This window comes from Populus trichocarpa, chromosome 10, assembly GCF_000002775.5.
Source record: "Populus trichocarpa isolate Nisqually-1 chromosome 10, P.trichocarpa_v4.1, whole genome shotgun sequence".
Lineage (NCBI taxonomy): Eukaryota > Viridiplantae > Streptophyta > Magnoliopsida > Malpighiales > Salicaceae > Populus > Populus trichocarpa.
This window is the reverse complement of record NC_037294.2, coordinates 3,490,620-3,504,992: the sequence shown is the minus strand read 5'-3', so window position 1 is coordinate 3,504,992 and position 14,373 is coordinate 3,490,620. Positions and strand designations below refer to the sequence as shown.

At 32.5% G+C, this 14,373-nt stretch overlaps 1 protein-coding gene across 2 annotated transcripts; it reads right to left on the bottom strand.

The window, feature by feature from the left end:
* Window positions 1-11: 11 nt before the first annotated feature.
* On the bottom strand, window positions 12-5,238 carry LOC7475960 (uncharacterized). 2 transcript variants are annotated; one of them, XM_024609353.2, is made up of 3 exons: window positions 5,114-5,238; window positions 3,033-3,869; window positions 12-2,324 (listed from the first exon to the last, which is right to left on the bottom strand). In XM_024609353.2, the coding sequence occupies exons 2-3, from the start codon at window positions 3,867-3,869 to the stop codon at window positions 558-560; spliced, it is 2,604 nt and encodes an 867-aa protein (XP_024465121.2). In that variant the 5' UTR covers window positions 5,114-5,238; the 3' UTR covers window positions 12-557. The 2 variants fall into 2 exon arrangements, with proteins under 2 accessions (XP_024465121.2, XP_024465120.2); XM_024609352.2 differs by lacking the exon at window positions 5,114-5,238 and adding an exon at window positions 4,857-5,043.
* Window positions 5,239-14,373: the final 9,135 nt, after the last annotated feature.

Below are 14,373 nucleotides of genomic sequence, written 5' to 3'. Positions count from 1 at the left end.
AACAGCAAATATTGAAAAACGAAATGATAAAACCCCATTAGAACAGGAGAATCCATCTGCTTACCAATACTTCGATTCATTATGGATGAATTCAAAAGAAAACAAACACACATTGAGAGGGAGGATTAGACCATACTGGACTTTAGGTTGGATCATGGGGCAATGATTGCCTCAATTAGGCAAAAGGTCATACGGGAGTTCAGATTAAGAAGTATCTGTACTGTCAAATGCTGTTGAAAAACAACACTTTGACTTCTAAGCAACCTTTTCCCCATCTTGTTTTCTGATGTTAGACATCTCGCAAGGTTCTTTGTCCAGTGTAGACGTTGTCTTGGAAAGTTTATAATTCTAGTCTGATCATTGTGAAGTTAGCATGAAGCCGTGCATGTTGCAGTTCGAAGCAAGACAAAGGAGCGCTGCCTCATTCAAGTCTTGAGTACTTCAGCTGCTGAGAAGAGCTGAACCTTCCAGAGTCTTAACGACTCATTCCTATGGTACAGATTGGCAGACCAGCACCGAAAAAACTCGGAGCCCAAGGTTGGAACACCACCCGTGATTTAAATCTGAACCTCGCTGAGCATGTCTCCGTTACTCTTGCACCCACCATTTCTTCTTCTTTCATCTCCTTTAAAATTTGTCATATCAACACTGAAGCTTTCAGTGATTCTCATCTTACTGCGAGCACGTCGTAAAGGCCTCGACATCCGGTTATCTAGTGAAAAATCATCTCTACTCTTCCGCTTCTGCTTTATGTTTAAGAAGCCACAAGCAAGAGCTTCTAGTGCTTTAGTGGTCGGCGGCCGGTTTCTTGTGCTGTGTCTTCGGGTATTCATATTAGGTGGCTGCTGAGGAATAGAATCACATACTACCGGTGCAGTGATTTTTTGCCGCCAAAAATCCTCTGTTTGCCTGCTTGCTTGATCATCTTGTACTTCTATCACTTCCATCATTGAAGGTTCCATTTCAGCATCTTGAGCTACAGGTATGTTCAGGTCAATCAATGCCCGGGATTGAAGTTTCTCATGAGGATGTTCAGCAACAGAGGAATTACTGCTGAGAGCGCATTCATCACTAATATTTGGACTGCCTCTGGGAGAACTGGTAGCTGATAATTTCTCCACAGGTGGATCCACTCGAGAGAGAAATTCATCTCTAAAATTAGGACCTTCTCCAGCACAACCAAGCTCATCTTGTTTTAACCCATGACTACTAATTACACCACAGCTTGTCTTTGTCTGGTCACAAGCAATTAATCTATGTAGATGTTTTGCCACTGGGGCCAAAAGTTTTCTGTCTCCATGTCTTACTCTTCGGGTTGTTTGGCGCTTGATAGCCCTTTTCATCTGCATATCAGCTTTCTGGTCCACAGGAATTTCTTCAAGAGCTTTGGTGAAACCTGAACCATTTATAGGGAAACTCTGCTTTAAAGCATTATTTTCAACGCCTTCACTGTCAGAAAATACTCCCTTGTCCAAATCATTCTTTATGGTTTCTATCATGGCACTCTTATTCTTATCACAAGAATCAGATTCATCAGTTGACTCCTTCGAAGAATCATCATCACCATCTTCAGAATCACTTCTGGAGTTGGATATGCTCATCAATCCAACTGGTAAGCTCCTCAGTTCTCTCACCTTTTTTGTTTCCTCATTGGCAAGACTTGTATCAACCACGGTAAACATCATGGCATTTGAAGTACGGCTTGGAGTTCTAGGTTTGAGGTAACAATGGCGTTGTTGACCAGGAAAATCTCCTTGGTCCAAATTTGTCTTGTTGTTCCATGTGGTTTCTTCCTTGCTACCATCACCCTTATCTTCTCCAATGTCAAGCTCAAGAAGTGTTGGATCCAAAGCAACTTTATTCAGGACATCACTAACAGAATCAAAATAGTGGTCTCCTTTCACTAGTTTCCTTCTTGAAAACTTCTTGATGCCAGGGATCAGAAAGACCAGAGAATGCCTGGAGGCAGCAGCAAAACCATGATCATTAGGCTGTTCAGAATGCCAATCTCTTGCAAGTAATCGAGGCCAAACAGCTTCCCAGAACAGATCATTTGATCGGGCTTTGCTTAAGCGATAGCCACCAGTTAGGTAGTTGATAATTTCAACAGGTGTAAGGGTTGAGCATGCTTTTCCGGTTGGTATTTCTGGACGGACATGAGCAACTTGATTAGACTTCAGAGACTCCATGGCAAAGCCTGTGAGGTCTTGTTTTCCTTTACCAATTCCCACTGCCTCTACGAGGGCATGCAATCCAACTGTCAACTTTAAAGTGAATACATATTCTTCCAGCAACATTTTTCCCTCTCCAAATGCCTTGGCAGCCTGTCAATTGATGAAATTAATATTCAAAGGATAGTGCATTATGGACTACTAATAAACTAGATAATATCAAAACAAAACAGCCAAGCACTGCAAAATTTCTTTTCAAGAAAGAAAGAAAGAGCCTCAAACATAGGACAGGTTTATCAGCAGTGAAACTATGAAGTTTGCATCTCAAACCAATGCTCACACCGCCCTTTTCATGCTGTCATCTAACAATCATTCTCAGTGGAAAAAAAAAATTAACTGCAATTTTAGACTTTCACGTAACCAATCATGAATCATTAGCAAACCGGCTTTCCCAATTATGTTATCACATCTGCTATCCTAAAAAGACGATTAAAGGATGAAAGGAGTACTGTAATAGCATATCATTTGAAGAAGCTCCATCTGTCGATTCATGGATAGAGTGCAAACACCTATTCTGTCTGTAGTAATGAAAGTTGAAATATTCTCAAATTTTGTACAAATAATGTGATACTCTAAAAAGCCAGTAGAATAATATTTGCAAATAGTTCAACAGAAGTACTTAAAACATATTTCTTGATAGAAATTAACTAATCTGGAACATACTTTGTGACTTTCTGATATGTGTGTGCATGTGCTTGTCTTTTATGCATAGTTGCCCATGTGCTTTATAAATAATCAAAACTCAATGATGCATCTTGGCATTAAAGATTGTGCTACATTCAGAAATACTTCATAAAATACCTCAAGCAAAATATCTTTGCATTCCTCTGACAATTGCGGAAGCAAACGAGATAACATCTCATGTTGCCTCGATCCTGTAAAAATCCTTTGCCCATATACACATTTTCTGCTTCTTATTTTACGGCACTCTGACCATTTACGGTGTCTGTCAGACCTATAAAACTTACCATAATAAAATGAAAGTATGTCAAGCATCGTCTTGCTCTCAACAAAGTTCTTCACTTGAACAAGATTTTTTCCAAAGATATATAAACCAAGAAGAAAACTGTCCTCCTCTGCTTCACTCCAAGGGTTGTTCACAGAACCAGGAACTAAGGAGTAAACTTTGCTTCCAAGCTTACAAGGCATTTCATTACTTAATTCTGGTTGAAAACATAACTTTGCAGATTCTCCTACTTCCATGCCACCATTCGTTGTAATATCCATATGCTCAACCTTAGCTTTCAAGTCAACTCCTGGAACAATCTTTGCCTCTCTAATGCTTTCAGGTTTTACAGACTCGTTTCTATTGGATGTATCAGTCAAATCACAAGGATAACCTTGTGGTTCATGTTTAATGCTCTCAACTTCCTCACTGATCCACATTAATGATACAGGCAATCCAACCAAAAACTCATCGCAAGTAGCAGATGAGATTTTTGCATCAGCTGGATTCTCCACAAGCAACCGGTTGGAACATTCTGTCATAAGAGCTGGAATTTGAGCTTGGTACTCATCTCCAATGCGAGGAAGCAGCTCAGGATCTCTGTAGGCATCACAAATACCTGGAGAAAGTGATTGCTCAGCAGATTCATCTTCAGTGCAATTCCACTCGGAATTCCCTTCGATAGCATCCATCTGCAAAAGGAGTTCAAACAAACAAAGATGGATAATTAAAATTTAAAAGGAAAAAAAAAACAACATAAAAGGCACAAACCTGCCTTGCATTGTCAGAAAAAAATAAATTAAACATAGGCTTGATGAATATTATGAAGATAACACTTACTCCTACATCACTGATCATGTTTTCCAACCAAAATAGAAACAAAAAAGAAAAAAACGTTCTCTAGTTTTCTCAAACATCTATCCTTCTTCACTAATCAAACACAATTTTTTAGCTTTTTTTTAAACAGGTTCCTAGGAATTAAAAAAAAATCCATACTTTTAGCTAGAATTAAATTATTTTCCATATCAGCCAAAATATGCAAAATATTTATTTATTCATTTATTTATCAAAATTAATATTTCCCAAATTAAAGTAGTGTAAAATAAAAGAAAATCCCTCGTAAGAAAATTTAATAAGCTGCAAATGCAAAAATTACATGTATCAATACTCATAAAAACAATCATAACCACAGTTTTACACAAAATCACCAGACCCCAAAAAAATGCATGCATAAAACCCGGCAGCTATTAGTAAAAACAAAGTAACCAAGTCAGAAGTCCCCAGCCCCAGATCTCTTTTCCAACCCATATAATAAAGACTCCAACTTTTCAAAGCAAAAAATAAATAAATAAATAAATGAAGAACCCATTACGAACATTTAATCGTTTTATCTCCATAACGAATCCCAAACCCCAGAACACAACAAACACTCAAAAGCTTAACGTCCCAAAAACATACTAATACACATCGAGAGAGCACGAAAATATTTACTAGTAACAAAAACAAGAATCCCAAAATGATCCACAACAAAATTCTACTCCTAGCCCTACTTCATAATACTACAAGAAACCGTAAACAAGTCCCAAGAGGACTAACAACATTAAATCCAAAACTAGATACTCTAGAACAATTAAAAAGAACAACAACCAAAAACATTCAAGATAGAATTTTTACTATACCTCCATTGATAAAACACAAAACCCGTCAAAACCCAAGTGTGATGTACAAAGTGAGAGAGCAATATGAAGGCTGAGAGAAGAGATGGGTGTACTTTGTTACGCACCGACTGACAGGTTGTAGATTAAAAGAAAGCAAAACGTGACCTTATATACCCACTTAAAAAAAAACACACACTACACAGCAGCAGCAGCAGCAGCAGCAGCAACATGTATGTATATAAATATATAGTTATAGAGAGAGAAAGAGGGGTGCTTGCCTCAAGGAAGCTAGGCGTTCATGTAGGAGAAAGCTTTTACTTCTTGGCAGAGGAAAAAATAAATAGAAATGAGAGCAAAGGTCGTTTTTTTTTTTTTTTCTTCCTCTCTCTCTCTCGTCGACAAAAATGATATCTCAACTCGCAGATTACGTTTAGTTATTTTACTCTCTTTAAGAAGTCGACACTATATTATCTTGCAATGAAATCATTAAAGATTAATATTTTATGCCATTTCGTCGAAAGATGACAATATTTTTTTACAATTTCATGATTAATGACCAAGTTACACAACAAGTTAGAGCTTATTCTTAAGAGGTTAATAAAAAATATATATTATATTTTGATATATTTTTAAATAAATAATACTTTAAAAATCATTCTTTATTACATTTAAAATAAAAATATATTTTTTAAACCATCTAGTAGATGGTTCAGTGATAAAAGTTTGGAACCAACATATTTACTTACTTGTGAATTCAAGTTCGAGTCTTGTGGTTACTAATATGATTGATATTAGTGGCTTACATGGTCATTAACTTCAGGATCTGTAGGATTAGTTGAGGTGCATGTAAGATATATTGGACATCAAACAATTATTTTTTTAAATGCTTAACATTTTATCATCAAACAATTATTTTCTTAATTAAATAAAGAGAGTGTCTTCGAACCAATTAAGTGGTGGCCTCAAGATTTGAACTCAAGAAATAAGACAAACCTTCTTAACTATCATGCCTCGTGATATTATTTCTATTCTTTAACACTCAACTGGATAATACAAAACATGCGCAGTGTAATATATTATGTACCTCAGGTACTTAATTGCACATATTCATAGTACGAGGTTCAATGTGACAAAACAACATAGTAAAGGGACGAAAAGTGCCATACAACTAGATTCCCTTTCGTGACTAGCGTGGTTGAAATGTTCTTCGAATAGAGACTTGCCACATCATCAAATGATAAATTATAGGGGGTGTTGATTAGTTGGCAAGAGAGGAGAATACAAGGGGTTGTAGAAGAGTGCTGCTACTAGGAGAAGACTCAAGACAATTGGGATTGTTGAAGATGGGTGCGTCCACGCGCTAGATATGAGCGTGGGGATGGAAGATCTTGTCATCTACTGGAATGACAGATATACCCTCTATAGATGCGTGAGGGTGGTGGGATTTTGGTTTTTTCAGGAGAGAGAGGTGCGCGCATGCCATGCTATAAATTATAAACAAAACTAAAAGAGAAGATGTTATCCAAGACACAATGCACCTAGGAGTGCAACAGTTAATTTCTCATCTTTTTTATTCAAAAAAAAAAAAAAACTCTATTTATAGAATGAGAGTATGATTGTCTTTTTAATTGAGAATATTTTAGTATTTTTAAATTAATTTAGAACAAAAAAGATATTTATTTTTAAAATTAAACTGTAAATTATTATAATTACACTTAAAATTAGTGCATTGTTTGGTGTCATTTAGAAGTAAATTTGTATTTTTACTTATAGAATGCTCAATAAAATTATCAATCTAGCGTTTGCATAGTAAAAATATTTCCTTGCTTTTGGGTTTTAGTTTTTTATGTCTTAGATCTAAGGGTATTTTTGTTGTTGTACTATTGAGTTTTTTTTTTTTTTATTGACTAAAGTGATGGCTAGTTTTGTCTTTTAATAAATTAAAGAGATTTAAAAAAACTTGGTCTATATTGGGCACGCGTCAGCATCTCAACCGCTACATCATCTTTGGATGGCGTGTGCGATTGATTCTAGCAACTAAAAATGTTATTTTTGGACATCATTTAATTCATCTCGGTGTCTCCTCTATGTTGAGGAGACACATGTAGAAAATGGAGATCCAATTTGGCTTCGACGAACATTTCTTTGTTTCTTTTCTTTTCCTCTCCCCCCCTCGATTCTTGCGACATGCCCTACAATTTTTGAAATCAGCCCCTTACCTTTCTTTTGTTTTTTATTGTCTTTAATTGTTGATATTTGTTTTATTTCAAATAACTTATGAAAATTGAAATTTGCCTCAATTTCATCATCATTTGATTTTTATTACTTCTCTTTATTTTTTATTTAGTCCTTGATTTTTTGGTTAATACTTCTTTTATTTGAAGTAACTTATGAAACAAGAAATTTGTTTCAATTTCATTCTTGTTTGATTTTTTAAATTGATTTTATTTAGTCCTTGTTCTTTTAATTGTTATTTATGTCATCTGGGATAATTTTTATAGTGTAATGTTTTTGGCGATTTCACCCCGATCATTTTTTTTCCTATCAGATTTTTTTATTTCTTCTCTTTACATATATGATATCGATAGCTCATTTTTATTTATTTATTACTAATAGGTTTTTTTTACGGTTCGTATTGTGTTGTTGCTTTCAATTTAAGTTGGAATATTAATTAACCGATCTTATTGAATATAGTCAGGTTAATAACTCGAATATCAGGTTCTTCTTGCTTCTTTCAAAACACAATCACCCCGTGGTGCAGTGCGAGTTCCCAATCTAGTATTAAAATGGAAAGGACTTTCACATAAACACAACAAGAACATTGCTTTTTATTGTCTCTGCCAATAATGTCTAGTAAAGAAGAGGAGGTCACTTTCCATGTCTTCTTCTTCTTCTTTCATCTTTCAATGTATAGTTTAGAGTTTATCCATTCTTCCCTGCCTCAATTTTTGTTACGGTGACTTGTTAGACATGGAATCCATATAACACACACGCACATGCTAATTTTCTAACGTGAAAAGCCTCAATATTAGTGATTTGAATAAAATAAATTTTTTTTAAAAAAAAACTGTAAGTGTATTAATTGAATTATGTGTCATTTACACCCTTATCATTTTTCAATTACAAAATTTTTAAATGAAATTATTAAATCATATATTATATTTTCAGTATTTCTTTTAAAATTTAAGAAAAATCAAACGATTAAATTGAATATGTATTGAAAATGCAAAATAGATTAAGGAAGCGTTTGGGAACGCAGTTCCACCCGCGTTCCCAAAAAATTTGAATTTTTTTTTTCTAAAATTTAATATGGTTTGTACGTTTTGGATCGTTTTGATGTGCTGATGTCAAAAATAATTTTTAAAAAATAAAAAAACATCATTGACATGCATTTTGGCACGAAAAGTTATTTAAAAAGCACCCGCAATCACACTGTCAAACATGCTCTTAGATGAAAAAATATCATTGGCATGAAAAAACTAAATGTAAGCATATTGTTTGTTTTTTTGTTGTTTTACTTTTATTTTTGATGGTATGAATATTTAAAAATCTATTTAAATTGATAAAAAAAAATACTAAAATATTTAATTTGATTTAATAAGGATTTTTTACTTTGATCGATGTGATGTAAAATAAATAGCTTTGTATATAAGTTTAGAATTTAGTTCTTAAATAAATAGATTTTTTTGTTGTTGTTTGTCTATTTCTGATGGTATGTTTGCTTAGAAAATATTATTATAATTTTTTAGTCATTTGTGTGTGATTCATATATTAGAGTTTCGTAAATCCATCACAAATTAATATAAGCATCACACTAAAAAAAACATTCTTTCTATATACATTCATGTATATTTAACATAGTTTTTAGATCCAGGTTTCGAGTTTTGACCGGATCATCGGGTTGCTATGGTCAATTCTTTTTTAAAAAAAAATCAAAATGACGTCGTTTTAGTAAAAAAAATAAAAGTCAACGAGTTGCAACCGGATTTTTGACCTGGTTTTGCCGGGTCACACCGGGTTTTTTCTTTCCCTGTTTTTTCTTTAACTCGGCCCGGTTCCAGTCCTGGATCGGCCGGGTTTTAAAACTATGATATTTAATATATTGTACTATGCACAAGAATTATGATAAGATAGAAGAGTTTAATTAAATACCATGTATTTATGATATCATTTTATTTTATTATTTAAATAGATTATATATCTATATTTTTATACCATATAAAATGAATACTATAGTTTTTTTTTTTTGCTGTTTAAGATGTTTGTCTTCTTGAGCAATCCTTCATAATTACAAGGAAAACATACTCCGCTTTTGACTTGAAAATAAATATGCTTACAATTTCTCATTGGTTAAAAAAACAATTCCAAAGAGCTTCTGTCAATCCAAGTGCATCCGCTTGTAAAAAAAAAAAATGATTTTTTTTGTTTAAATTAATATTTTTTATATTTTTAAATCATTTTGATATATTAATATCAAAAATAATTTAAAAAAATAAAAAATATATTATTTTGATACATTTCTAAATAAAAAGTATTTTGAAAAACAACCGCTGCTATATTTTCAAACACCCCTTAATAGTGTAATAGCGGTTGCTTTTTAAAGTACATTTCATTTACAAATATATTGAAATAATATTTTTTTTAAAAATTATTTTCGATATCAGCATATAAAAATGATATAAAAATATTAAAAAAATTATTTAAAGTAAAAAAATCATTTTTAAAAAAAAATGTTTTGAAACACATATTTTAAATACGTTACTTGACTTCAAAAAAAAGTGGGATATTTCATAATCTTCTCCCGATATGCTCACACGCTAGGACACAAACGGACCATTTGATGACATCAAGAGCTAGAGTGGGAAATGCAAGATCAGTAAAGGATGATTTCATGAAAGTCAAACTGCTAGCAGAATTAAAGCATGTCTGATCAGTGCTTAAAACTAGTGATTTGAACACAAACGTCCAACTTCTTCTTGCTGAACTTTCCTTCTATTAATTTCTAGGTCCTATTAACAGGTATCAAGTGACCAAGCTACAGACACTTGCCATTCTAGATTGCTCCCACAGGCAGGGATATCATCTGGTGCCACAGCAGCTGCTGCAATGAGGCTAGCAAAGAGACTTTTTGGTTAAACGAGCAACCTCAGAGGCTTTCCTACAGACCCACTTTACTAGACACCCAATACAATGGTTGTTTCTGAATGATTTGAGCAAATTAGACATGCGTTTTTGGAAGTTTGTGAAGCATTCCATTCCAAGTTCTTGAACACAAGAATGGACCTCAAATCATGACTTTTTTTTTTTTCTTCTTATTCGGGTATAGGAATATGGACTCTTCAGGATCTTAGTTTTATCTCCTTGACTGCTAAATATCAATGAATGCCTCGCTGACCGATTCTGTGAGAATTGTTCATAATCTGTCTTTGTAAAAAAAAGCTGGGATATTGCTTAATGTTCATCCTCCCTTTGGAACTTGATTTCACTCAAACGATGGACGTTGTTCACATTATAGAAAGCAGCTGCGTTTTCTTCACATCAGTTTTAGTCATTTTTAGCTCGATAGAAAGATAAGATCAGAGCATGGCTGTCGATTTGAAAGAGTCAAGAGCCTGGTTAGAAGCTCAGACGCTCTTTCGTTTGATAAAAAATTATTGCGTGTGAGAAGAATGTCACATATTGTTTAGGAACTAGAATTGGAAAGGGGCCGCGACTTGTGCAGTGCATTTCTCCTTCTTCTTTTTTTTGTATTTTTTTCTATTTTTCCCATTTTTTTCTTTTTTTTGTTTTTTTTGCAGGCATATCATCTCGTATATATATATATATAAAGTCGGTATAAAATCACTTACAAAATAAGGCTTAGGCACATCCATTCTAGCTGTCCTCTGAGATGTTAGATTCCACAACTTCCAAGACCCACTCCTAAGTTTCATTGAGTCTAGCCTCTGCAATGGTCCAATATCTTTTGACTGCTATCCAAACCTTACCATATCCCTCAAAGATAAAAATAGCCTTTCTGACCATATTTGTAATAGGTAATGTTTTTGAGATCAAATTTTGATTTGGATTTTGAAGGGGAAGGTTTATGGGTTCTGGTAAACTTTCTGTAAGGCTTTTTGTAATAGGACTGATCAGGTTTGGAGTGAAACTGTTTTCAGTACTTGTGGACTGATCTTTTGTAAGGAGGTTTATTGTGAGTTGGATAGGTTTTGGGCTTTGAGCAGTTACCACTGCAAGAGGGTTTTTTGGTAGAAAGATCAAATTGGTGACAAATATATATATTAATATTGATGGAAATATGATAAATCCTTAGTAGACTTTTATACACCTAAGGGTGTAGGTAGATGATTATTCTTGAATTTTAACATTTTATGTTAAGAGCCATAAGAATAAACAAACAAAGTCTTGTGACACAACATAGAGCTTATAACGATTTCCAGTTCCATACTTGAACTTGGAATGATGTCAAACCCACATATACTTGAGTTCAGCACGTGGTTGAACCTAAGGATATTGGGTCTGGTAGCTTGTCAGACACATATGTATTTGGGCTTGATATATAGCTGAACACAAGGATGTAGGGTCTGACAGCTCGCCAAACTCATATGTACTTGGGCTTTACACGTAGCGGAACCTAAAGATATTGAGTCTAACAGTTTGCTAGAGACATATGTACTTCGACTTAATGTGTAGCTGAACACAAGGATGTTAGGTATAGCTGTTCGCCAGACCCACATGTATTTGAGCTCCATGCATAGTGGAACCTAGGGGTGTGGGTCTAGCAGCTCGCCAGATCTACATGTACTTGAGCTCGACGCGTAGTTAAACATTAGAATGTTGGGTCTTGCAACTCTTCAGACTCATAAAACTCAAGAATATTGGGTTGGAAGCAAACTAGATTCATGTCATCCGAGCTTGTCGTTATACTCATTCTATGTATGTTGGGTTATCAGGTAGCTTTGACCCTTTTAAAAAATGGATTTTAGACACAAAAAAAAGTGTGTGTATATATATATAATATTTTAATTCATCAAGACGGGTTTAGGGATTTCTTTTAAAAAAATATAATATATTATTATAAATTAACATTTACACGTATTAATTATGAATTACGAGAATTACATAAAATATATACTCGTAATCACAGTGATTTATACTCAAAACTTCATAGATAACTTTTCTTATAATAATATTTGCATCACTTTTTATTTCTTAACAATTTGATTTTAAAATAAAAACCTTGAAGTACAAAAGCTTTTCTGTCAAACTTTCTCGCGTGGAACAAACACATTGCACATACATTATCGTTGTCGTAGTATGAAAATTCTCACATGAGAATAATAATAATAATAATAATAATAATAATAATAATGCAAAATAGTTCTTATATATATATATATATATATATATATATATATATTAAGGTCAAACAACGACTGTATTAGGAACACGTTCATAAGCAAACCACCAAGACAGAACGACTAAAAATGCAAAAGTAGCTTGACCAATGTACAACAATAATAGGAGAACACAAACTGTAATAAATAAAGTTTTGAGATGTTCTTTGCTCTATTAGAACATCATAAGAGGGGAAATTTTGATTGTCATGTTTTTTTTTACCGATTAAAATGGGGCGGGGAAGGAAAAATTAAAAAAATTCTAGCCTGATTTTTAATATAATTTATACACTCGTCAAACCCGTGACTAGATCACAGACTCCACTAGATCGAATTAATTTTCATATATTATTATATGATAAAAATACAAAAAAAATAGGATTTAGTGTTCAAGTATATAATTTATTCCATTTGGAGAATTAAAAAAACATGCCTTTTCAATTTTAGTTTTGGAAAACAACTTTTTTATGTTTTCCAAGTTTTTATTTTCATATTTTATATAGAAAACACATATTTTCATATTTTTTAATCAACAATAATATTCTTTATTATTTATAAAAATTTCTATACACATTCTATAAGTGGTTTTTATTAATACAAGGGCTTATTTCCCTTTTTATTTAGAATGTTTAAGAGATTTATCAATTTTATTAATTTGATATGAACTTAGTGATCATGTGATTACATAACTCACATGTAAAAAAGACAAATTCCAAAACGTCAATGAATCAGGTTTGATAGAAGAGTATGACACAATGAAATTAACTGAATTAAAACACCAACACTATTGGAATGAACTCCTACCCAATAAATATCAATTCACGAACAAGAAGTATAAGGAAAACGTTACAAGGTCAGTTATATCTTGATAAATCAAATTTATTTTTTGTCCCAACAAAGAAAACAATGTTACATCATGCAAAACACAAGTTTATTCAAAACATCATGGCTGCTGAATCAAACCTAGATACAAGCTAAATAATCTATTATACCACGTAAAAAAATATCATAAACAATTCTAAAAAATAATAATAAAAGAGTTATAAATAAAATAGAAAAAATAACCTAATTCAACTAGGAAAATAATGCAATTATCTCACAGTAGCTTCTAAACCTTATCACAAGTCCTTCATGATTTCTAATTCATCTAAATTTTTAATCCAATATAAACAAAAAGACCTTTGAGAACTTTTGGTAAAATTCCATCCCGATTCAACAGTCAGATAAAAATTATGTTTGTTAGTGTAAAACTATACAATAGAAAAAATTAGCCTAAAACATATAATTTTTCTAAAAAACCACTAAAATGATGAATAATACAATATTGTTTTATACAATATTTTTAGATTTCTAACAATATAGAATATTAAAATTATTTTATTTTACATTATATATATTCGAGTTAACAAATATGATTTTTTCATGATAATTTTAATTTTGAATAAAATAAAAATAATCTTTATAATTAAAGTTTCATGAATATAAAAAATTATAATGACTATAAGAAATTATAATTATATAAAAATAGTTAAATACAAAATATTTTCAAATATTAAAAAAATCAAGCCTGCTCAGCCTTTCATTGTGGAGCAAGACTCAGTACACCATGGATTGCTACAATGCACTCACAATTTTGTTCTCCACAATTGTAAGGGAAGAGCTAAAGGTTTGTTTGAGATTGTAGTAGCAGTTGCGGTTCAAAGAGTTTTTTGCTTAGAAATACATCAAAATAATGTTTTTTTATTTTTTAAAAATTATTTTTGATATCAGCACATCAAAACGATTTGAAAACATAAAAAAAAATTAACAAAAAAAAAAATTTTAAATTTGAGGGAACACGCTTTGCATTGCATTTACAAACACGCTCTAAGTCTTAGGGAGGCAAATTGACATTTTCACGAGGTTGAAATGTCATTACCAATTTGTTTGAAGGTGGGTGAGTCTCTTCATATTTTTATTGCACAATGAAATTACTAATCTACCTTAAAAAAAAATAACATGGGGTAAGGGGTGTTTTTGGTTTTTAGTTTTTATTGAACAATGTAATTACTTAGTTACCTTTGCTTTTTTATTTTTCTTTTATCATCTCACTTTATCTTTTTTTGTAATTGTCGAGTAGAGTTAGGAGTAATTGGGTCTTT